At 34.2% G+C, this 27,176-nt stretch overlaps 1 protein-coding gene across 4 annotated transcripts in view; it reads left to right on the forward strand.

Annotated features, from left to right (window-relative positions):
• STPG2 (sperm tail PG-rich repeat containing 2) overlaps positions 1–27,176 on the forward strand; it is a 636,117-nt gene that overhangs the window by 362,804 nt on the left and 246,137 nt on the right. For all 4 annotated transcript variants that reach the window (XM_059887727.1, XM_059887728.1, XM_024993522.2 and 1 more), the window contains one exon: positions 1,217–1,332. In XM_059887727.1, coding sequence (XP_059743710.1) covers positions 1,217–1,332 — 116 coding nt within the window. The remainder of the gene's footprint in view (positions 1–1,216; positions 1,333–27,176) is intronic.

The following is a 27,176-nucleotide window of genomic DNA, read 5'->3' on the forward strand; positions in this document are numbered from 1 at the left end:
GTCAAAGGCTTTGGTGTAGTCAATAAGGCAGAAGTAGATGTTTTTCTGGAACTCCCTTGCTTTTCCAGTGATCCAGTGGATGTTGGCAATTTGATCTCTGGTTCCTCTGCCTTTTCTAAATCCAGCTTGAACATCTGGAAGTTCATGGTTCATGTACTGTTGAAGCCTGGCTTGGAGAATTTTGAACATTACTTTGCTAGCGTGTGTGATGAGTGAAATTGTGCAGTAGGTTGAATGTTCTTTGGAATCACCTATCTTTGGGACTGGAATGAAACTGAACTTTTCTAGTCCTGTGGCCACTGCTGAGTTTTCCAAATTTGCTGGTGTATTTAGTGCAGCATTTTCACAGCATCATCTTTTAGGATTTGAAATAACTAAACTGGAATTGCATCACCTCCATTAGCTTTTTTCATAGAGATGCTTTGTAAGGCCCACTTGACTTCGCATCCCAGGATGTCTGGCTCTAGGTGAATGATCACACCATTGTTGTTATCTAGGTCATGAAGATCTTTTTTGTACAGTTCTTCTGTGTATTCTTGCTACCTCTTCTTAATATCTTCTTCTTCAGTTAGGTCCATACCATTCTGCCCTTTATTGTTCCCATCTTTGCATGACATATTCCTTTGGTATCTCTAATATTCTTGAAGAGATCTCTATTTTTTCCCATTCTATTGCTTTCATCTATTTCTTTGCATTGAGCACTGAAGAGGACTTTCTTATCTCTCTCTGCTATTCTTTGGAACTCTGCATTCAAATGGGTATATCTTTTCTTTTCTCTTTTGTCTTTAGCTTATCAAAAGATCACTAATTACAGATTACCAAACAGATATAATTTTAATAATGAAGAAGTTTGAACTAGTGTGAAAATTTCAGGACCAATGCTTTGAAATATGGTGCTGATAAATTTGCTAGAAGCAGGAATGCCACAAACCTTCAATTTGTAAAAAAAAAAAAAAAAAAAAAAAAAGATGAAAAAAACATAATATCTGAAAAATGAAGTAAAGTAAATTGCTATAAAATGAAGTATGCCTCTGTTTTATGCTTATTATATTTGAAATCCCTGAACTGAATGACTTTAAGCATTCAAAAGGATGGGTTCAAGATTGTTTGATGCCAAATTTAAATGTTAAGTTCACAAATCTAAGAATAATATCCATGTGACCAAAATCAATAATTTAAAATGTGCTTTATTATTTTTACATTTGTTTTCTCTTAGGACCTACAACATACAATCCTGTTTTTAAGAAATCCTGCTTCATACCCTCATTTGTTAAAGCATCAAAGCGTTTTAAAGATTCCAAAGAGATTACTCCTGGTCCAGCGACATATGAGGTTTGTCAATAATATTTCTCTTTAAATAATAACATAAGAATGAAAAAATTTCGAGAACGTCACTGGAAATGTCTTCATTAAAGTCCTTTCCATATGATCTATTCTTATTACTAACCAAAACCTTTAGCTGATAATGACTTTGTAAAAAATATATTCTGACATTTCTTAAAGATTTAAGAATTATTTAATAACTCATATATAAATAGCCTAAACAGCATTAATGCATATATATATATAATTTTATATCTCTGCAACTTTAAATATTTACTTGTTTACGTACACAAATCGAAATTCCCAAATATTTGTTGAAATTAAGAATTTATTAAAGAGCATGGAAGAAAGCCCTGCAGATCTGGAAGAACAGGTTTGATCTTTTATTTTCTTTTAATAAATGCAGATGGTTTAGATTCATAATAAATAAATGTCTCATTCTGTTGTGGGTCTTCTGATTGTATGGAGGAGGCTGAAATAAACTGCTGGGTTTTAGAAATTGTATTCACTATAGGCTTTAATTACCTGTTTTGGATGAAAAGGTCTTCCCATTGGCTATTAGCAGTTAATTTAAGAGTGCAAACCATAGTGAATGTTCTTATCTGAGATAGTTAATGACAAATTTCTCTGTATTGAATGTATGTTTTTCTACTTACTTAAAATGTCATAATCCAAATAGTTTTTCAGCATTCTGTCAAAAGTATAATCATAATATAATAGCAAAAAAGGAAGAAAATCAAGTAAGTTATGAAAGACTTGTTATTTTTACCCATTGGCTATTGATTTTCCCAGAAGATCACTGTTAATGTCTATTGATAAGCAAATACTTTTATAAGATTTACTTCAGAAAGGGAAAATATGCTAAATAGAGCCTTCATAGTAGTTCAGAATGTGAAAGTAAAAGAATGATACATTATATATTTAATGTTTTAGAGCCTTGCCTGTGTAATATAAGGCAAGACTTGCAAATTAGAAACTTACAATTGTAAAGATTTGGCAAAGTTTATGACATATTTACTCTTGATTGTTGGGTATGAGGAAGGGTCTTTAAGCAAGTATTGATCAGTAAACTATTAGTCTTAATGAAGTAGGTTAGGTATTATAGATGTTCACAGTTTGATAATATTAAATCATATTAAATCCTTAGTTGCTTGTGTCCACACTCCTTTTTAAAAGTGATTTTAATGATGTCCACAAAATACAAATGCCAGTAAATCTGATGCTACCTTTTTCGTTTTGTGATACACTTGTCAGAGAAGATGTACCAATTAGTCTTCCTTGTATTTAAAGATGCTTTTCCTTTTTCCTTTCACTGAGATTTAATAATTTTTATTTATACATCAATCATTTGTTGTGAAAAATTATTTTCCACATCAGAAGAAAACATTTATGGATTTAACAATGAGGTATAATTAAGGTAATGCCTGAAATTTCAAACTAATATATCCGTACATTATATAGTCTATATAATACTACAGTGCTTGGTAACTTTTCTATTGAAAACTACCTATATTTTTTTTGTCTTCGCAACACCATTTGTTTCCTTATAATTTGCTCTGAGTTTTTAATTTGATGCTTCTCTTTTCCTTTATCATGTTTAATAAATTTAAATTGATGATCTAAAAACATATTTGCCTTAAATATTTTACTTTTTTAATAGAAAAAGATGATTCTAGAAATTTATAACACTTTTGAGATTGCAATATGAGATTCTATTTGGAAAATACTTAAATGTATATAATGTCTGCCATCGAGATGGTTAGAGGTTTCTTTAGTATTTCATGTCCACTTTGGATCCCAACTGTCGGATGTTCCTTTTCTTTACATCCTTACCAACCTATTTTATTCTTGTCTTTTTGATGATAGCTACCAGTTGTGAGGGGATATCTCACAACTCATGGTTGCTTCCATGTCTTGGCTATTGTTAAATAGTGCCACATGAAGAATGCTTCAAGAATGCTGAAGTGCATGTATCTTGTTGAATTATGGTTTTATTTATCCAGATATATCCCCAGGAATGGGATTGGTGGGTCATGTGGTAGCTCCATTTTAGTTTAAAAAACTAAAGAACCCCCATACTGTTCTCTAAAATGACTGTACCAATTTACATTCCTATCATCAGTGTGTGTGGGGGGGTGTTCTGTTGTCTCCACACCCTCTCCAGCATTAATTGTTTGTAGACTTTTTGATGATGGCTATTCTAACCATGTGAAGTGACACCTCATTGTAGTTTTGATTTGCATTTGTCTAAGTAGTTATGTTCAGCATGTTTTTCATGGGCTTTTTGGCCACCTATATGTCTTCTTTGAGGAAATGTCTATTTAGATCTGCTCATTTTTTGATTCCTTTTTTTCCTTCTGTTAATCTGCATGAGCTATTTGTATATTTTGGAGATTAATTCCTTGTTGGTCTCATTGTTTCCAAATATTTTCTCCCATTTTGAGGGTTGTCTTTTTTTTTTTATAGTTTCCTTTGATGTGTAAAAGTTTAATTAACAGCTTTTAATTAAAAGCTGTTTGTTTATTTTTGTTTTTATTTTCATTATTCTAGAAAGTGGATCCCAAAAGATATTGCTGTGATTTATGTCAAAGAGTGTTCAGCCTATGTTTTCCTCTAAGAGTTTTATACCATCTGATCTTACATTTAGTTTTTAAATTCATTTTGAGTTTATTTTTGTGTATGGTATTTGAGAATTTTCTAATTTCACTCTTTTACATGATGCTGTCCAATTTTTCCAGAATCACTTATTGAAGAGACTGTCTTTTCTCCATTGTATATTCTTGCCTCCTTTGTCATAGATTAATTGACCATAGGTACATGGATTTATTTTTTGGCTTTCTATCCTGTTCCATTGATCTATAAGTTTGTCTCTGTGCCAGTACCATGCTGTTCTGATTACTGTAGCTTTATAGTATAATCTTAAGTCATGAAGCCCGATTCCTTAAGCTCCTTCTTTTTTTCTCAAGATTGCTTTGACTATTTGGGGTCTTTTGTGTCTCCATACAAATGTTAAGAAATGCAAAAAGTGCCATTAGTTATTTGATAAGGATTAACTTGAATCTGTAGATCACCTTGGATGATAGTATAGTTATTTTGACAATATTTATTCTTCCAATCCAGATACATAGTATAGCTATATGTCATCTTTGATTTCTCTCATCAGCATCTTATAGTTTTGAGAGTACAGGTCTTTTGCCTACTTAGGTACATTTATCCCTAGGTATTTTATTCTTTTTGAAGCAATAATAAGTGGGATTATTTCCTTAATTTCTCTTTCTAATCTTTCATTGTTAGTGTACAGAAATGCAAGAGATTTCTGTGTATTAATATTGTATCCTACAACTTTATCAAATTCATTAATGAGCTCCACTAGTTTCTGGTAGCATCTTCAGGATTTTCTATGTATAGTATCATGTCATCTGCACAGTGACAGTTTTGCTTTTTCTTTTACAATTTTGATTCCTTTTATTACTTTTTCTTCTCAATTGCTGTGAATAGGACTTTCAAAACTATGGTGAATAAAAATGGTGAGACTGGACATCTTTATCTTGTTTCTATTCTTAGAGGAAATGTTTTCAGCTTTTTACCTTTGAGTATGATGCTATCTGTGAGTTTGTCATGTATGGCCTTTATTATGTTAAGGTATCTTCCCTCTCTGCCTACTTTCTAGAGAGGGTTTTTTTTTTTTTTCCTGTAAATTGATGTTGAATTTTGTCAGTCTTTTTCTGCATCTGTTACGATGACCACAAGGTTGTATTCTTCAATTTTTTTAATGTGAAGAATTGATGCTTTTGAACTGTGGTGTTGAAGAAGACTCTTGAGAGTCCCTTGGACTGCAAGGAGATCCAACCAGTCAATCCTAAAGGAAATCAGTTCTGAATATTCATTGGAAGGACTGATGCTGAAGTTGAAGCTCCAATACTTTGACCCTCTGATGTGAAGAATTGACTCATTGGAAAAAACCCTGATGCTGGGAAAGATTGAAGGCAGGAGGAGAAGTGGACGACAGAGAAGGGGATGGCATCACCGACTCGATGGACATGAGTTTGAGTAAGCTCAACTTACTCAAGTTGGTAATGGACAGGGAAACCTGGCGTGCTGCAGTCCATGGGGTCAAAAAGAGTCGGACATGACTGAGTGACTGAACTGAACTGATCAAAGGGATTGATATTGTGGATACTGAAGAATCTTTGCATCCCTGGGATAAATCCCACTTGATTATGGTGTATGATCTTTGTAATCTATTGTTGCATTCAGTTCACTAGTATTTTGTTGACAGATGTTGATTTTCTTCTCTGCAGAAGCTTTTTAGTTAGATGTAGTCCCACTTCTTTATTTTTGTTTATACATTTGATGTCATATCCAAAAATATCATTGCCAAGACCAATATCAGGAAACTTTTCCCTATGTTCCTTCTAGAAGTTTTATGGTTTCAGGTGTTCAAGTTAAGTCTTTAATCCATTTTGAGTTAATTACTACGAGTAGTATAAATAAGGGTTCCAGTGTACTTCCAGTTTTCCAAGCATCACTGATAAGAGGATAACATCTTTTCCCATTGTGTATTCCTGATATCCTTTTCAAAGATTAGTTGACGGTATATGAAACAGGTCATTCTGGGCTCTCAAGTTTTTCCACTGCTTATGTGTCTTTTTTTTTACGCCAATTTTGACTACTTTAGCTTTGTGACAGAGTTTGAAATCAGGAGGTGTGAGGTTTCTAGCTGTTGTTCTTTCTTAGGAATACCTTGGCTACTCAGGATCTTATATGATTCCATACAAATGTTAGGATTATTTTGTCTGTTTCAGTGAAAATGCCTTTGAAATTTTGATAGAGATTATATGAAATCAATGGATGACTGCATATTGTAGAGTGCATATTTTATTATTATTGATTTTTTAAATTCTTGGACATATGATATCTTACCATTTGTGTCTACTTCAAATTCTTTCATCAGTGTCTTATAATTTTCAGTGTACAGATATTTTTTGCCTTGGTTACCTTTATTCCTAAGTATTTTCTTATGTTTTGTGCTATTGTAAATGGGGCTGTTTCCTTTGTGTTTTAGATAGTTTGTGTTAGTGCATAGAAACATAATTGACTTTTATATGTTCAGTTTTCATTCTGCAACTTTTTTGAATTCATTTATTTATTATTTTATTGTATTTCCATTGATATTTTTGTGGCATCTTTAGAATTTTCTGTAGATTTATTTCGTCTACAAACAGAAATAATTTTACTTCTTTCTTTACAATTTGGTTGGCTGTTATTATCATTAAGCTCCCTGATGGCTCAGATGGTAAAGCATCTGCCTGCAATGTGGGAGACCTGGGTTCAATCCCTGGGTTGGGAAGATCCCCTGGAGAAGGAAATGGCAACCCACTCCAGTATTCTTGCCTGGAAAATTCCATGGACAGAGGAGCCTGGTGGGCTACAGTCCATGGGGTCACAAAGAGTCGGACATGACTTTTGCCAAATTGTTCTGGCTAAAACTTCCAGGGTATGTTAAATAGGGGTGGTTAATGTAGTCATCATTGCCTTTTCCTGATCTTAGCCAGAAAGTTTTTAACTTTTTACTGTTGAATATAATGTTTAGATGTAAGTTAGTCTTCAGTGGCCTTTATTATGTCAAGGTATTGTACACTTATTCTATAACCAAGTTGTTAAGATTTTTTTTTCTAATGAAAAAATGTTGAATTTTGTCAGATACTTTTTTTGCATTGAGATGATCATATGATTTTTATTTTTTATTGTTTTAATGTGGTACATCACTTTTATTGATATGTTTATGTTGAACCACTTTATTCTCAGGGATGAATCCCATTTGCTAATGGTGTATGATCCTTTTAAGGTACTGTTGAATTTGGTTTGCTAGCTTTGATATTTTGTTGAGGTATTGTGCAAGTATAATCATCAGGGATATTAGCCTGTAGCTTTTTATTTTTGTAGCCTTATCTAAGTTTATTTTCAGAATAATGCTGGCCTCATAAAATGAGTTTAGGAGTCTTCTCTCCTCTTCAATATTTTGGGAGAGTTTGAGAAGGATTGGCATTAGTCATTTAAATGTTTGGTAGAATTCACTAGTGAAACAATCTGGTCCTATTCTTTTGTTTTCTGGGAGATTTGTAATTACTGCTTCAATCTCCTCAGTCATTAAGTTTTTGCTGTTGTTGTTTGTTTTGTTTTTCTAGGCTACGCTGGGTCTTCGTTGCTCCATGTGGGCTTTCTCTAGTTGCAGTGAGCAAGGGCTCCCTTAGTTGCAGTGCACAGCTTCTTACTGCGATGGCTTCTCTTGTGGAGCACAGGCTCTAGGCACATGGGCTTAGTTGCTCTGTGGCATGTGGAATCTTCCTGGATCAGGGCTTAAAACCATGTCGCCTGTATTGGCAGGCAGATTCTTATCCACTGTTCCACCAGGAAAAGTTCAGTGATTAAATTTTTTCAGATTTTCTATTTCTTTATGATTCAGTCTTGGTAGGTTATATATTTCTAGGAATTTATCCTTTTTTTCCCTTATACTATTCAGTGTGGAAGTGTACAATTGTTCATATTAGTCTCTTATGATCCTTTTTATTCCTGTGGTATGAGTTGTAATATCTCCTCTTTCATTTATACTTTCATTTGTTTGAATCTTCTCTCTTTTTTCCTTTGTCTAGCTAAACTTTGGTCAATTTTCTTTATCTTCTCAGAATACCAGATCTTTATTTTGTTAATCTTTTCTGTTGTTTTCTTGGTTTCTATTCCATTTCTGCTCCAAAACTTGTTACCGCTTTTCTTTTACTGACTTTGGTCTTAGTTTGTTCTTCTTTTTCTAAGATGTATAGTAGATTTATTTATGACGTTTCTTTTTCTCTTATGTGGCATTTCTTCCTATAAACAGTTTTCTCTACATCTCCTAAGTTTTGGTATGTTGTTTTGCCATTTTTTATTTGTTTGTTCCAAGATAAATACATATTTTTGGCTACAGCGTGTGACTTGTGGGATCTTAGTTCCAGAACCAGGTATCAGACCATGACCCCTGCTGTCAAAGTGCAGAGTCCTAACAACTGTTCTGCCAAGGAGTTCCCTTAAGATATTTTTTGACTTGCCTTTTGATTTTTTTTTGACCCATTGTTGTTTAGGAGTATGTTGTTCAATTTCCAGATACTTGTGAATTCATCAGTTTTACCCCATTGATTTCTGACTTCATAGAATATGAAAATATCAGAAAGGGTATTTTGTATCATTTCAGTCTTCTTAACACTTGCAAAGGCTTCTTTTGTGACCTAACATAATTTCTCCCATAGACTGTCCCATGTGCCCTTGAGAAGAATATGTTCTGCTTAGATGGAGTGTTCTTTGTATGTCTGCCGAGTTCACTTGTCTAAGATGTATTTTGTTTCTTTGTTAATTTTGTATGCATTTTATGAAAGTATGGTATTGAAATCCCCAACTATATTTGGATTGCTATCTATTTCTCTTTTCAAATATAATAATTTTTTCTTAATACATTGAGGAGCTCTGATTTTGGGTGTATATATATTTACAATTGTTATATCCTTTGGGTGAATTGACCCCTTTACCATTATGTAATGACCTCTTTTTGTCTCTTTTTACATCTTTTGACTTAGGGTCCATTTTATCTCATATAAATATAGCTAATCCTGTTGTCTTTTTGTTTCTATTTTCATGGAATATCTTTTTCCATACCTTCACTTTGAGCCAAGTGTCCTTAAAGCTGAAATGAGTCTTTCATAGAAAACACATATTTGGGTCTTTTTATTTTTTATAATCCATCTAATCCAATCTATACCTTTAGATTAGATAATTTACTAATTCCATCATATTGTTTCCTGGCTATATTGTAGTTTCCTTATTTCTTTTTCCTTCTTTTGCTTTAGTACAGTGCTTGGCATATAGCATGACTGAATAAATGTTTGTTCAGTATTTGAATGGATTTTAACTTTTTTTCCATGCCATGTTTCTAGTTAGATATTTTATAAGCTTAATTTTTATCTTTAGTATCATCTACAACATTTTTAGTTCTACTCATGCTTTTCTTTAAGATATTATTTTTTTTGAAGAGCAGTTTAGATTTGCAACAAAATTGTGAGGGAAATACAGCTATTTCCCATGTACTCCCTACCTATTGGTCTTTTTTTTTTTTTTTTTAAACCAAGGATGAACCTATATTGACACATTGTAACCACCCAATGCCCATAGTTTACTTTAGGATTCATTCTAAGTGTTGTATGTGCTATGGGTTTTGACAAATATATAATGATACATACCATCATTATATCATACAAAGTATTTCTACTGCCTTAAAAATTTCCTGTTTTCTGTTTATCTCCTTATCCATTGACAACCACTGATAATTTTATGATCATTGTTTTTCCTTTTCCAAAATATCTTATATTCAGTATGTAGCCTTTTTAGGTTGGCTTCTTTCACTTAGTAGCATGCATTTAAAGTTATATATTTGAATCACCCAAGTCCAAGAAACCCAGAGAGTCCCAAACAGGATAAACCCAAGGCGAAACACCCCAAGACACATATTGATCAAATTAACAAAGATCAAACACAAAGAACAAATATTAAAAGCAGCAAGGGAAAAACAACAAATAACACACAAGGGAATTCCCATAAGGATAACAACTGATCTTTTAATAGAAACTCTTCAAGCCAGGAGGGAATGGCAAGACATACTTAAAGTGATGAAAGAAAATAACCTACAGCCCAGATTACTGTACCCAGCAAGGATCTCATTCAAATATGAAGGAGAAATCAAAAGCTTCTCAGACAAGCAAAAGCTGAGAGAATTCAGCACCACCAAACCAGCTCTCCAACAAATACTAAAGGATATTCTCTAGACAGGAAACACAAAAACGGTGTATAAATTCGAACCCAAAACAATAAAGTAAATGGCAACGGGATCATACTTATCAGTAATTACCTTAAACGTAAATGGGTTGAATGCCCCAACCAAAAGACAAAGACTGGCTGAATGGATACAAAAACAAGACCCCTACATATATTGTCTACAAGAGACCCACCTCACAACAGGGGACACATACAGACTGAAAGTGAAGGGCTGGAAAAAGATTTTCCATGCAAATAGGGACCAAAAGAAAGCAGGAGTAGCAATACTTATATCAGATAAAATAGACTTTAAAACAAAGGCCGTGAAAAGAGACAAAGATGGTCACTACATAATGATCAAAGGATCAATCCAAGAAGAAGATATAACAATTATAAATATATATGCACCCAACACGGGAGCGCCGCAATATGTAAGACAAATGCTAACTAGTATGAAAGGAGAAATTAACAATAACACAATAATAGTGGGAGACTTTAATACCCCACTCACACCTATGGATAGATCAACTAAACAGAAAATTAACAAGGAAACACAAATGTTAAACGATACAATAGACCAGTTAGACCTAATTGATATCTATAGGACATTTCATCCCAAAACAATGAATTTCACCTTTTTCTCAAGCGGACATGGAACCTTCTCCAGGATAGATCACATCCTGGGCCATAAATCTAGCCTTGGTAAATTCAAAAAAATAGAAATCATTCCAAGCATCTTTTCTGACCACAATGCAGTAAGATTAGATCTCAATTACAGGAGAAAAACTATTAAAAATTCCAGCATATGGAGGCTGAACAACACCCTGCTGAATAACCAACAAATCACAGAAGAAATCAAAAAAGAAATCAAAATTTGCATAGAAACGAATGAAAATGAAAACACAACAACCCAAAACCTGTGGGACACTTTAAAAGCAGTCCTAAGGGGAAAGTTCATAGCAATACAGGTGTACCTCAAGAAACAAGAAAAAAGTCAAATAAATAACCTAACTCTACACCTAAAGCAACTAGAAAAGGAAGACATGAAGAACCCCAGGGTTAGTAGAAGGAAATAGTAACAATAACCCTGTGTACGAGATAGCAAAAGAGACAGTGATATATAGAACAGTCTTATGGACTCTGTGGGAGAGGGAGAGGGTGGGAAGATTTGGGAGAATGGCTTTGAAACATGTAAAATATCATGTATGAAACGAGATGCCAATCCAGGTTCGATGCACGATACTGGATGCTTGGGGCTAGCGCACTGGGACGACCCAGAGGGATGGTATGGGGAGGGAGGAAGGAGGAGGGTTCAGGATGGGGAACACATGTATACCTGTGGCGGATTCATTTTGATATTTGGCGAAACTAATACAATTATGTAAAGTTTAAAAATAAAATAAAATTAAAAAAAAAATCTTAAAAATTAGGGCAGAAATAAATGCAAAAGAAACAAAAGAGACCATAGCAAAAATCAACAAAGCCAAAAGCTGGTTCTTTGAAAGGATAAATAAAATTGACAAACCATTAGCCAGACTCATCAAGAAACAAAGGGAGAAAAATCAAATCAATAAAATTAGAAATGAAAATGGAGAGATCACAACAGACAACACAGAAATACAAAGGATCATAAGAGACTACTATCAACAATTATATGCCAATAAAATGGACAACGTGGAAGAAATGGACAAATTCTTAGAAAAGTACAACTTTCCAAAACTCGACCAGGAAGAAATAGAAAATCTTAACAGACCCATCACAAGCACGGAAATTGAAACTGTAATCAAAAATCTTCCAGCAAACAAAAGCCCAGGTCCAGACGGCTTCACAGCTGAATTCTACCAAAAATTTAGAGAAGAGCTAACACCTATCCTGCTCAAACTCTTCCAGAAAATTGCAGAGGAAGGTAAACTTCCAAACTCATTCTATGAGGCCCCCATCACCCTAATACCAAAACCTGACAAAGATCCCACAAAAAAAGAAAACTATAGGCCAATATCACTGATGAACATAGATGCAAAAATCCTTAACAAAATTCTAGCAATCAGAATCCAACAACACATTAAAAAGATCATACACCATGACCAAGTGGGCTTTATCCCAGGGATGCAAGGATTCTTCAATATCCGCAAATCAATCAATGTAATACACCACATTAACAAATTGAAAAATAAAAGCCATATGATTGTGTCAATAGATGCAGAGAAAGCCTTTGACAAAATTCAACATCCATTTATGATAAGAACTCTCCAGAAAGCAGGAATAGAAGGAACATACCTCAACATAATAAAAGCTATATATGACAAACCCACAGCAAACATTATCCTCAATGGTGAAAAATTGAAAGCATTTCCTCTAAAGTCAGGAACAAGACAAGGGTGCCCACTTTCACCATTACTATTCAACATAGTTTTGGAAGTTTTAACCACAGCAATCAGAGCAGAAAAAGAAATAAAAGGAATCCAAATTGGAAAAGAAGAAGTAAAACTCTCACTATCTGCAGCTGACATGATCCTCTACATAGAAAACCCTAAAGTCTCCACCAGAAAATTACTAGAACTAATCAATGATTATAGTAAAGTTGCAGGATATAAAATCAACACACAGAAATCCCTTGCATTCCTATACACTAATAATAAGAAAACAAAGAGAAATTAAGGAAACAATTCCATTCACCATTGCAACAGAAAGAATAAAATACTTAGGAATATATCTACCTAAAGAAACTAAAGACCTATATATAGAAAACTATAAAACAGTGGTGAAAGAAATCAAAGAGGACACTAATAGATGGAGAAATATACCATGTTCATGGATTGGAAGAATCAATATAGTGAAAATGAGTATACTACCCAAAGCAATCTATAGATTCAATGCAATCCCTATCAAGCTACCAAAGGTATTCTTCACAGAGCTAGAACAAATAATTTCACAATCTGTATGGAAATACAAAAAACCTCGAATAGCCAAAGCGATCTTGAGAAAGAAGAATGGAACTGGAGGAATCAACCTACCTGACTTCAGGCCCTATTACAAAGCCACAGTTATCAAGACAGTATGGTACTGGCACAAAGACAGACATATAGATCAATGGAACAAAATAGAAAGCCCAGAGATTAATCCACACACATATGGACACCTTATCTTTGACAAAGGAGGCAAGAATATACAATGGATTAAAGACAATCTCTTTAACAAGTGGTGCTGGGAAAACTGGTCAACCACTTGTAAAAGAATGAAACTAGAACACTTTCTAACACCATACACAAAAATAAACTCAAAATGGATTAAAGATCTCAATGTAAGACCAGAAACTATAAAACTCCTAGAGGAGAACATAGGCAAAACCCTCTCTGACATACATCACAGCAGGCTCTTCTATGACCCACCTCCCAGAATATTGGAAATAAAAGCAAAAATAAATAAATGGGACCTAAGTAAAGTTAAAAGCTTCTGCACAACAAAGGAAACTATTAGCAAGGTGAAAAGACAGCCTTCAGAATGGGAGAAAATAATAGCAAATGAAGCAACTGACAAACAACTAATCTCAAAAATATACAAGCAACTCCTACAGCTCAACTCCAGAAAAAGAAATGACCCAATCAAAAAATGGGCCAAAGAACTAAATAGACATTTCTCCAAAGAAGACATACAGATGGCTAACAAACACATGAAAAGATGCTCAACATCACTCATTAGCAGAGAAATGCAAATCAAAACCACTATGAGGTACCATTTCACGCCAGTCAGAATGGCTGCGATTCAAAAGTCTACAAGCAATAAATGCTGGAGAGGGTGTGGAGAAAAGGGAACCCTCTTACACTGTTGGTGGGAATGCAAACTAGTACAGCCACTATGGAGAACAGTGTGGAGATTCCTTAAAAAACTGGAAATAGAACTGCCCTATGATCCAGCAATCCCACTGCTGGGCATACACACTGAGGAAACCAGAAGGGAAAGAGACACGTGTACCCCAGTGTTCATTGCAGCACTGTTTATAATAGCCAGGACGTGGAAGAAACCTAGATGCCCATCAGCAGATGAATGGATAAGAAAGCAATGGTATATGTACACAATGGAGTATTACTCAGCCATTAAAAAGAATACATTTGAATCAGTTCTAATGAGATGGATGAAACTGGAACCTATTATACAGAGTGAAGTAAGCCAGAAAGAAGAACACCAATACAGTATACTAATGCATATATATGGAATTTAGAAAGATGGTAACAATGACCCTGTGTATGAGACAGCAAAAGTGATGCTGATGTATAGATCAGTCTTATGGACTCTGTGGGAGAGGGAGAGGGTGGGGAGATTTGGGAGAATGGCATTGAAACATGTATAATATCATGTATGAAACGAGTCGCCAGTCCAGGTTCAATGCATGATACTGGATGCTTGGGGCTGGTGCACTGGGACGACCCAGAGGGAGGGTATGGGGAGGGAGGAGGGAGGAGGGTTCAGGATGGGGAACACAGGTATACCTGTGGCGGATTCATTTCGATATTTGGCAAAACTAATACAATATTGTAAAGCTTAAAAATGAAATAAAATTAAAAAAATAAAAAATAAATGTAAGAATAAAAAAAATAAAGTTATATATTTGATTTTTATATTTTAGCTGTATTTAATTTTTTAACATAGTGAAACAAGGACAGTTGTCTGGATTTTGAAGCATTATCTGCTTCAATGGGGTGGTTTCATATTCTATGGTTAGTAAATTGCAATTTTTATACAATTACATTAGAGAAATATTTCCACTGCTTAAAGTTAAAAAGAAAAATTTAAAGTAAAGCCACAGTTATAGAGAAAAGGTAGGTGCATTGGTCTAAGAGAAAACTTACCTACTTTAATCATTAATAGCTGAGATATAAGGATAAAAAGTTACTAAAACTATCGTACCAAAAATAGTACCCAAAAGTCTTTATTGCTGTACTTGCCAAATAGGTGGATCCATAAATTAGTTATTACTAGTAGTATTTCATGGCTATATTCATTTATTTCTAGTTTATAAAAATGAATCCAGTCTGCCCCAGGCTCTGAGGATCTAAAAATGACTCAAATATGTAGCCATCAAGAATGGAGAAAAAAATATAGATATTTTAATTATAATAAAGTAATTATTATCTTGGAATAGGTGAAAGGTATCTGGATATAAGCTAATCAGATGGAACTAGGAAATCTTCCAAAAGCATTTTATGTGAAATATGAGATTAGTGGGAGTTTTCTATTTGTATAAGCTAAGGGATCCTGTTGTAGGCAAAATAAATGATATATACAAATTCAAACAAACACTGAAGAATAAAAAATATCCTTGGCAAGTCTTTATTATCACTGTTTTTAAATATAGATGGCATGACATTACACATGTAGAGAATGCTAGATAACAAAGTATATTAAGCAATATTCATCTTTTGTATTATTCCCCTTATTATAGGTAGACACTTGCAATTTCTGAGTAGAAGTACTATTATATATTAATAGAAATAAAGCAAAATCCACTTTTCACTTTTTAATGTTTTACATTTATTTTTTCTTGATATATTGATAATAACTAATGATAAAGGTTGATTTAAATTATGTCATTTTTGGACAAATGTTCTTAAGTTTATTTTCGAATACCCATATTATTTCTGTATAAAATATTTTATTATAGCTCTCAGTCAGTCAGTCAATTCAGTCACTTGGTCATGTCCGACTTTTGGGACCCAATGGACAGCAGCACTCCAGACTTCCCTATCCATCACTAACTCCCAGAGCTTCCTCAAACCCATGATGCCGTTCAACCATCTCATCCTCTGTTGTCCCCTTCTCCTGCTGCGTTCAATCTTCCCAGCATTAGGGTCTTTTCCAAGGAGTCAGTTCTTTGCATCAGATGTCCTAAGTATTGGAGTTTCAGCTTCAGCATCAGTCCTTCCAATAAATATTCAGGACTGATTTCTTTTAGGATTGACTAGTTTTATTTACCTGTAATCCAAGGGACTCGCAAGAGTCTTCTCCAGCACCACAGTTCAAAAACATCAATTCTTCGGCACTCAGCTTTCTTTATGGTCCAACTCTCACATCCATACATGACTACTGGAAAAACCTTTGACTGGACAGATCTTTATTGGCAAACTAATGTCTCTGCTTTTTAATATGCTGTCTAGGTTGGCCACAGCTTTTCTTCCAAGGAGCAAGAGTCTTTTAACTTCATGGCTGGATTCACCATCTGCAGAGATTTTTGGAGTTCAAGAAAATAAAGTCTGTCACCGTTTCCATTGTTTCCCAATCTATTTGCCATGAAGGGATAGGACCCAATGCCATGATCTTAGCTTTTGAATGTTGAGTTTTATGCCGATTTTTCCACTTTGGTCTTTCACTTTCATCAAGTGGCTCTTTAATTCCTCTTTGCTTTCTGCCATAAGTGTGGTGTCATCTGCATATTTGAGGTCATTGATATTTCTCCTGGCAAACTTGATTCTAGCTTGTGCTTCATCCAGTCCATCATTTCACATGATGTACTCTGCATATAAGTTAAATAAACAGGGTGACATTATGCAGCCTTGACATACTCCTTTTCAAATTTGGAACCAGTCTGTTGTTCTATGTCCAGTTCTAACTATTGCTTCTTGGCCTGCATATAAATTTCTTAGGAGGCAGTTAAGGTGGTCTCATATTCCACCTCTTTAAACATTTCCCACAGTTTGTTGTGATCCACACAGTCAAAGGCTTTGGTGTAGTCAGTAAAGCAGAAGTAGATGTTTCTCTGAAACTTGCTTTTTCAGTTGCTCTTGCTTTTTCAAATTGCCAATGGATGTTGGCAATTTGATCTCTGGTTCCTCTGCCTTTTCTAAATCCAGCTTGAACATCTGGAAGTTCATGGTTCACGTACTGTTGAAACCTGACATGGAGAAATTTGAGCATTACTTTACTAGTGTGTGAGATGAGTGAAATTTTGCAGTAGTTTGAGGATTCTTTAGCATTGCCTTTCTTTGGGATTGAAATGAAAACTGACCTTTTCTAGTCCTGTGGCCACTGCTGAGTTTTCCAAATTTGCTGGCATAGTGAGTGCAGCACTTTCACAGCATCATCTTTTAGGATTTTAAATATCTCAACTGGAATTCCATCACACCCACTATCTTTGTTCGTAGTGATGCTTCCTAAGGCCCACTTGACTTTGCATTCCAGGATGTCTGCCTCTAGGTGAGTGATCATACCATCGTGATTATCTGGGTCATGAAGATCTTTTTTGTATAGTTCTTCTGTGTATTCTTGCTACCTCTTCTTAATATCTTTTGCTTCTGTTAGGTCCATACCATTTCTGTCTTTTATTGTGCCTATCTTTGCATGAAATGTTCCCTTGGTATCTCTAATTTTCTTGAAGAGATCTCTAGTCTTTCCCATTCTGTTGTTTTCCTCTATTTCTTTGTATTGATCTCTGAGGAAGGCTTTCTTTTTTCCCCTTGGTATTCTTTGGAACTCTGCATTCAAATGGTATGTCTTTCCTTTTCTCCTTTGACTTTAGCCTCTCTGTTTTCTCAGCTATTTGTAAGGCCTTCTCAGACAATCATTCTGACTTTTTGCATTCCTTTTTCTTGGGGATAGTCTTGATTGTTGCCCCCAGTACAGTGTTATGAACCTCCATCCATAGTTCTTCATGCACTCTGTCTATCAGATCTAATCCCTGAATCTATTTCTCACTTCCACTGTATAATCATAAGGGATTTGATTTAGGTCATACCTGAATGGTCTAGTTATTTTCCCTACTTTCTTAAATTTAAGTCTGAATTTTGCAATAAGGAGTTGATGATCTGAGCCACACTCAGCTCCCGGTGATTTTTTTTGCTGGCTATATAGAGCTTCTCCATCTTCGACTTCAAAGACTATAATCAATTTGATTTTGGTATTGACCGTCTGGTGATGTCCATGTGTGGAGTCGTCTCTTGTGTTGTTGGAAGAGGGTGTTTTCTATGATCAGTGTATTCTCTTGGCAACACTATTTTAGCTTTTGCCATGCTTCATTTTTACTCCAAGGCCAAAGTTGCTTCTTACTCCTGGTATCTTGTGACTTCCTACTTTTGTATTCCAGTTCGTTATGATGAAAAGCACATCTTTGTGTGTGTGTGTTATAGCTATAAAATATATTTATTTTAAAATGTGACTTAAACTCCTGTTTTTAAAAACCCAGCTTTATGCCATAGTTTTAAAGTTTGTGGCATTAAGTATATCATAGCCTTTGAAAATGTGATTTAAACTTTGGTTTTAGAAATCAGTTTTGCACTTCATTTGTAAAGGTCATAGCACAGTATTTAAAACCCCAAAATGAAAAAGGTAACTGTCATTTGCCATTCTCCAAAAAAGGTCTTTGGTTCTCCATGGACTACAGTCTTAGTTTAATTTTCCCTTTTCATTTCTGTTTACAGAACTTTTAATATTCCTCTGAACTTCCTAAGTTAACTAAGTTATGGGAGACTAGTTAGGATCTGTTCCAGAAAATCTATTTTCAGCCTACTGAATTCAGCTTTGACTTGCCTATCAGAGGTATCAATTCAGTTCAGTTGCTCAGTCGTGTCTGACTCTTTGTGATCCCATGAGCTGCAGCACTCCAGGCCTCCCTGTCCATCATCAATTGCTGGAGTCCACCCAAACCATGTCCATTGAGTAGGTGATGCCATCCAACTATCTTATCCTCTGTTGTCCCCTTCTCTTCCTGCCCCCAATCTTTCCCAGCATCAGGATCTTTTCAAATGAGTCAGCTCTTTGCATCACGTGGCCAAAGTATCAGAGTTTCAGCTTCAACATCAGTCCTTCCAATGAACACCCAGGACTGATCTTCTTTAGGATGGACTGGTTGGATCTGCTTGCAGTCCAAGGGACTCTCAAGAGTCTTCTCCAACACCACAGTTCAAAGCCATCAATTCTTTGATGCTCAACTTTCTTTATAGTCCAACTCTCACATCCATACATGACCACTGGAAAAACCATAGCCTTGACTAGACGGACCTTTGTTGGCAAAGTAATGTCTCTGCTACGGACCTTTGTTGGCAAAGTAATGTCTCTGCTTTTGAATATGCTATCTAGGTTGGTCATAACTGTCCTTCCAAGGAGTAAGCATCTTTTAATTTCATGGCTGCAGTCACCATCTGCAGTGATTTTGGAGCCCAGAAAAATAAAGTCAGCCACTGTTTCCACTGTTTCCCCATCTATTTGCCATGAAGTGATGGAACCGGATGTCATGATATTAGTTTTCTGAATGTTGAGCTTTAAGTCAACTATACCTATGATAATTGCCATAAATGGAGACCTCTTTCCTATATATGTTTTCTTGATTTAATGCAGAATTTATTTATGGAATTGTCTAAAATATTCTTAAAACTGAAAATTACACATTATATTTTGCATAAACAGTGGAGTACTGTAGTCACAAAGGTGGGTTAAGTATATGATTTTTGCAATGGCACCGAGTGATGATTTGAATGTAACAACATAAAAAATGAGGAAAGTGTAAAGGAACCAGGTCCATATCTATTTAACCTATTTTTATTTGAATCAGTGTCATTTTAATGTGTTACATTGAAATATATTCTTTTCTGTGTGTTTCAGTTTGCTAAAGTCTTTTAAGCTGTCATTGATTTTATTACCAAAAAGTGCTTATGCCTAAGGTATAATTTAAGAATCTGTGGAGGTAGAAAAAAAATCTTCCCCAAATGATAATGATGTACTTTCCTAGTATCTTGATCTAATTATAATGTAGAAGTTTCATTATTTGTTGAAGGTGATATTTAAACTTTAACTTCTTGATAAATAACCATGTTTATAACCAATGAAATGATACTTTTTAAGCAGTTAAGCAATTCTTGGGGGCTTATCTCTGGTTATCATAACAATTCATATTTTCATTTACATATTCTCCTAAAATGCAGACTTTTTTTTTTTAACCATGCCATAGCATCTTGTATATATAATTGAGGTTTTTGGATTAGAATCATTGTTAGAGGAGAATCAAAGTAGTAAGAGAAATAGGCTTTTCTTTGAATTCTCAACAGTAAAATCATTAGAAATATCAACTATTTTCTTCTCCAAGAAAGTCATAGACTAGTTTTGTGTCCTTTGTGACAGTTAATATAATTATTTACTGACAAGTATCGAAACGTATATCCTGTGGCCCTGTCTTTCTCATGATACTACCTTGTCCCAAGGATGATGCTCCTCAAGGTTCTGTATGTTCTTTCCTTAGCCTCTACTACACCAATTACTGACTGGATATTGGCGCTTAGTGCCGTAATGTTTCATTTTCACCGATTCTGACATTGATGTTGACCTAGTCATTCCTAGAGCCATTGATATTCACTTGTTCATGTTCACGTTCAATAGTTCTCTTAAAGAACAGGAGGTATAACTACAAAATAATATATCTTTTCACCCAAAGATTTTCAGAGTCCCAAATTTTGTTATTTGCCTTGATCTTTCTTTTTCTTCCATAGCATCTTTCTTTGTTCTAGAAGTTGGAAGATAGAAATATTAATGGATCTTATAAATTAATAGCCACTTGTATAAAGTAATGCCACCTATGTTCAAAGTTGCTTAAAAAAGCTAGGGTACCCTAAACACTCTCTTCCTTCAGAGTGAGCTCTCAGCTCACCACATATTTTATGGAGAGAGCTATTAAATTATTTCCTCAATATTGGTTAAGAATGTTGGACCTCGTATATCCATATCAGTTTGTACAGTGATTATACATCAGGAATAGTCCTTGATTTTTATGTAAAGAGGACCACCAGTGAACTACTCTTGGTGGTCTTAGACTAGTCCTGACTTGCCCAGATTCATATTTTCCCCCTAAAGACTGCAATAGACCACCTTCTGGCTACCTCCTGTATCAACGGTCTTAAAATCTTGTAAGATAGACTATTTTGTCTCCTGGAAAACACTGGTTTTCTCATAATTGACTCTTATGAAGTAGCTTGAACTTAATAAGCATGAATCTGAAATATATGTCATTTTGAGTAGCGCTGTCAATAAAATGTAAAAAAAAATTATAATTTACTTGGGAAAAAGGTGATAATAGTATTCACCCTGTAAAAGTAGTGTTTCTTTTATATTCCTGTTTATTGGAAGTTATATTTAAAAAGTGCTGGCTTAGAAAAACTTCTGTTGCTTTAGTAACTGCTTTATTATTTTAAACATCCTTGAGGTGTAAAATTAGTTTTAAGCACCCATTTTAAGACAAAAGAAAGATTGGAAAACTTTAATGGGTATTATTTTATGAAAAATAGATAAAATTATGGAGGGAGAAGATATACATGGTTTTAGCATTTTCTCTTTTTATGTAATTTTAAGGTGTCAAAGTTGACAATCTGAATTATTTTAACTTATTTTAATGAAAACTGAAGAATTCCCAAGTGAGACTCCTCCTGAGAGACTTGTGTCTTAAATGGAATTACATGGTTAAAAACTAAATACAGTTTTTAAAGGTTATTTTCTTTAATATTATGAGTTCTAAACATCTCTACATTTAAGTTCTACTATCATGTAATGTCTGTCAGTCCCAAAAAGGAAAGAGGCCTTCTTAAACTTTTCTAGCAAATACACTGTTTAATATTCATATAAACTATCTACTTACCTATTTGAAATTTACTAATTATTTTTGTATATAAAATAGCAAGTGTCGCAACCACCATCAATTATTGCAATATTTTCCCCTTGCAAGAATAAAACATTTACACTTGAAAGAGAAGAGAGAGAGAAGAGAGAGAAGTAAATCTCCTTGTACTTTTCACATATAAATGACAGTTTTAAACAGTATCTTTTTCTATGTATGATATATAACGCTTTGTATTTGATCAAAATATTTCTCAGTTTCTTGATAAGGAAGATGGGGATGTAACTTCTTACAAATACAAAGAGTTTCATGTCATTTATTTTATATCCTCAGATGCTTTTCTCTTAATCTTGTATTATTTCCTTTTGGTGGCCAAAATGTGACTAAAAAAGTAAAACTAAAATCAGACAGCATATTTAGATGCATTTAAAAGCTGTTTATTTAGCTTCTTTTTTGAGTAAGTGTACTGTTTAGTTCTAGAAGAATAAGCAGTCTAGCTTAAAATTATATTTTATTTCTGTAGTAGAAAATAGATGTGTTGCTAAAATTGTATATTTATATGTATCTTTCTGATCTCTGTTCTGAGTGAAAGATGTTTGATTAGACTTCCTGGTGTAATAAATAGTTAATAATTATTTGCTGAATTAATAGATGTGCTCCCAGCTTATCCTGCAATATTAAATTTTTATTTTCTTCACTGTTCTATGACTTTTACTACCTTCATTTTTGTGTATGTGTGTTTTAATTTATTTACTTTAATTGGAGGCTAAATACAATATTGGGGTGGTTTTTCCCATACATTAACACGAATCACCCATGTGTATACATGAGTCCCCCATCCAGAACCCCCCTCTCTCTTCCCTCCCCATCCCATCCCTCTGGGTTGTCCCAGTGCACCGGCTTTGAGTGCCCTGTTTCATGCACCAAACTTGGACCGGTCATCTATTTCCCATATGCTACCTTCATTTCTGTATATTCAGTAATGTGAGCTGAGTCCTGAGAGATCAGAGACATAGGTGCCCTGTGTTTTTGTTTTTTTTTTTTAATTCAAGTTGAGTTAATATACAATATTATATTAGTGACTGGTGTACAATCTAGTGATTCAACATTTTTAAAGGTAATACCCCATTTTAAGTTTTTATAAAATATTGGCTGTATTCCCTGTGATGTGCAATATATCCTTGTAGCGTATTTTATGTATAACGGTTGTGCCTCTTAATCCCTGACTCCTATATTGTCTCTCCTCATTTCCATCTTCCCTCTGGACATCACTAGTGTGTTCTCTTTTATCTGTGAGTCTGTCTTTTTTGTTTTATTATCCAGTTTGTTGTGTTTTTGAGAGTCCATATATAAGTGGTATCATACAGTATTTGTCTTTGTCTGACTTACTTCACTTAGTACAACCATGTTGTAAATGGCAAAATTTCATTCTTTTTTATGGTTGAATAGTACTAGTTCATTGTGTGTGGCCTGTATTTTTAAATAATCTGATGCCTATTAGGCATAAATAAGATCTTATATTATCTTATTAAAAATTGTAGAATCATTGTCATTTCAATGACCCTGAATTATTTTGCTTTATTAGAAATCTAGCGGTTTTCTATCTGTAGATTTATTTTCTTGATGTTCACTTGCCTAATTGAACTTAATTGTGTTTAAGATCTCTAAATATTTATAATTCCAACTATATTTTGTATAATCTACTTGATAATTTGGTGCAAATAGCAGATAAGGAAGCAGACTTTCAAATTTTTTATTTTTTTTTCTAATTTTAATTTTATTTTTAAACTTTACATAATTGTATTAGTTCTGCCAAATATCAAAATGAATCCGCCACAGGTATACATGTGTTCCCCATCCTGAACCCTCCTCCCTCCTCCCTCCCCATACCATCCCTCTGGGTCGTCCCAGTGCACTAGCCCCAAGCATCCAGTATCGTGCATCGAACCTGGACTGGCAACTCGTTTCTTACATGATATTTTACATGTTTCAATGCCATTCTCCCAAATCTTCCCACCCTCTCCCTCTCCCACAGAGTCCATAAGACTGTTCTATACATCAGTGTCTCTTTTGCTGTCTCGTACACCGGGTTATTGTTACCATCTTTCTAAATTCTATATTTTGTATAATCTACTTGATAATTTGGTGCAAATAGCAGATAAGGAAGCAGACTTTCAAAATTTTTATTGTCATAATTTGGCTAAACTAACTTTAGTTAGTATATATTAAGTATTTTCTTCAGTTGAGATTTAAATGAATATTTGCTCATATTGCTCGCTAATATTTGTATAAAGGTTACTGGTTAAACATAGATGTAGCAGGTTGCTAACCTGAACAACTTAATGTGTATGTATATATAAGGTGAAGATTGCTTTTAGATCATAAATGTGGGACTTGAAGGGTACCAGAGCATTACCTAATTTATTTCTTAATATGCTCTCTAATTTTATTCTTTCATTGATCATCTATAGCATGCAAAGAATTAAGCTACATATTTTGAAGGATCCAAGCACAGATTAGCCTCTAAGGTGTTCACAATTTGATTGGGAGATAAAAGAAAAGACAAGTGTATTATTAACAAGATAGTGGTTTAGTACAGAGTAATTTCAGAACATACACCAATTTGTTTCTTTGCATGCAATATACCTGTTATAGTAAGTTCCCTTTTTAATTCTGACCTTGTCACTGCTAATTTTGTAAGAAACAGATCAATCCTCAAATCTCTCTCCCACTCTATACAGGCTGGTAGAAGGAAAGACTGGGAATCTTAAAATTTCATGCATATACTTTAATTTTTCTCTTTATTCTGGGCTTATATTAGAAAACATATTAAAATGTTAAATATATAATTTGAGAAAAATGGAAATTTCCACTTGGAAAATTAGGCATATAAAATAAATTTAGAGAAAAAGTAAATATCCATTTATAAACCTAAGTACAGTGCATTTACCATTCTGATATATTTCATCTAATGGGGTAAAAAATATTCTCAGCTAACTAGAAAATTGTTATTTTAAAAATAATCAAGAAAATAAAGCTATTATTTGTCAATCAGTGAATTTAATATACAAATTAAAAGGGGGAATAGTCATGTACTAAAAAAAAGAAAAAAGAGAGTGGGTAGGATAGATGGATAAATATTCACTGAACCTGGAGACTACTAGCCTTCTTCTCTCAGCTTATTTTGAGAAGGTTAGCATCTAAGATTCTAATCTCCAACAGGAATATAAAAGAGGCTTCTCTGAGGAACAAAACAATCCAAACAAAAAAGCAAAAACACAAGCAATGTGTAAGGGTACTGACTTCAAAGTTCTGCTAATGAAATGTCTGAACCATCATCTTGGAACAAGATTAGGTTGACAAGTCCCAACTATGCCCAGAGAACTTCTAGTCAACTTTTAATGGCCTAAGTAGAGGGACAGAAATGAATGGACAAGAGATCAATGACATATGAGTCCTTAGTCTTTGATAAGATAAAGGCAGGAAAGAAAAGAAAAATCTTTGAGGACACACAGATCTTTCAAGGAGAAGAAAATTTTAAATAACCCAATATTAACGGTTTTGAGACAACACACTGCCCAAAACATGAGAGCAGTTAGTGAACTTGTATTTTGTAAGGAGTGCTTTTGAGGTCTGAGTGCTGTTACCTAAAATAAATAATGTGCTTTTTCTTTAGTTCTTTCTCCCAAACAGTCCTCACTTTTTGACCTCTTCTCCAATTCAGGTTAGAGCATATAAAATTACCAATTTTGTAGGTCAACAATGGTTAAATATTGGCGATTTCATATGGCTTGACCTAGTATTCTTCTTCCTGTGTATACTGTACACTCTATCAGCCAGACCATTCACCTTGCCTTTTAAAAAAATAAATTATACTTTTTAGAACAGGTGTAGGTTTATAGAAAAATTGTGCTGAAAGTCCTGAGTTCCTGTATACTCTCCCCTGACATACACAGTTTTTGCCAATATTAATATCTTACATATGTGTACATTTATTATAACTGACAAACCAATATTAATATGTTATTATTACTTAAAGTTCACAGTTCACATCATTTTCATTTTTTTATATTGTACAATTCTATGGTTTTTCCAAAATAAGTAACTCTACAGAATAATTTCACTGCCTTTACAAAGCCCTCTTCTCCATGTATTCATTCTTCCCTCTTTGAGCTCCCGGCAATCATTGATCTTTTTACTGTGCATGTAGTTCTGCCTTTTCAACAATGTCATATAGTTTGAGTTACACAGTATGTAGCTTTTCACACCGACTTCTTTCACCTTATAACGTGCATGTGAGATTCCTCCACTTCTTTACATGGCCTGATAGCTTATTTCTTTTTGTTGCTAAATAATATTTCATCTTTACTATATGAATGTAATATAGTTTATCCATCACCACAGAAAGACATCTTGGTTACATCTTTTGACTCTTTTGGCTAATATGAATCAAGTTGCTGTAAACATTTGTGTATTAGTTTTTCTGTAGATAAAAGTTTTCAGCTCTTTTGGGTAAATAGATGTGAGATTTCTGGATCATAAGAAATAAGACAAGAATATATTTACTTTTGAGTAAATATATTTAGAAGTCAAGCCTGACTTCTCAAGTGGCTTTACCATTCTTCATTTCCATTAGCAATGAATAAATGTCTATTGCTACACATTCTCACCAGCATTTGGTAGATTTTAGTCATACTAACAGGTATGTCATGGTATCTCATTTTAATTTGCAATTCCCTAGAATTGATGCTTTTGAACTGTGGTGTTGGAGAAGACTCCTGAGAGTCCCTTGGACTACAAGGAGATCCAGTCAGTCTATTCTGAAGGAGATCAGCCCTGGGATTTCTTTGGAAGGAATGATGCTAAAGCTGAAACTCCAGTACTTTGGCCACCTCATGCGAAGAGTTGACTCATTGGAAAAGACTCTGATGCTGGGAGGGATTGGGGGCAGGAGGAGGAGGGGATGACAGAGGATGAGATGGCTGGATGGCATCACATTATTCGATACATGTTTTACAAATATTTTCTGTCACATCTTTTCATCCTCCTAACAGTATTATCATACAGTAGATATTTTTAGTTTTTAAATGGATTGTGCTATTGATATTATATCTAAAATCATTGCCAAATGCAAGTTTGCCTAGATTTTCTAGAGGTTATATAGTTTTGTGTTTAACATTGATGTCTATGTTCCATTTTTAATTAGTTTTTGTAAAAGGTATAAAGGCAGAGGAACCAGAGATCAAATTGCCAACATAGGCTGGTTCATGGAAAAAGCAAGAGAGTTCCAGAAAAATATCTATTTCTGCTTTATTGAGTATGCCAAAGCCTTTGACTGTGTGGATCACAATAAACTGTGGAAAATTCTGAAAGAGATGGGTGTACCAAACCACCTGATCTGCCTCTTAAAAAATCTGTATGCAGGTCA

This window comes from Bos taurus, chromosome 6 (assembly GCF_002263795.3).
Source record: "Bos taurus isolate L1 Dominette 01449 registration number 42190680 breed Hereford chromosome 6, ARS-UCD2.0, whole genome shotgun sequence".
Lineage (NCBI taxonomy): Eukaryota > Metazoa > Chordata > Mammalia > Artiodactyla > Bovidae > Bos > Bos taurus.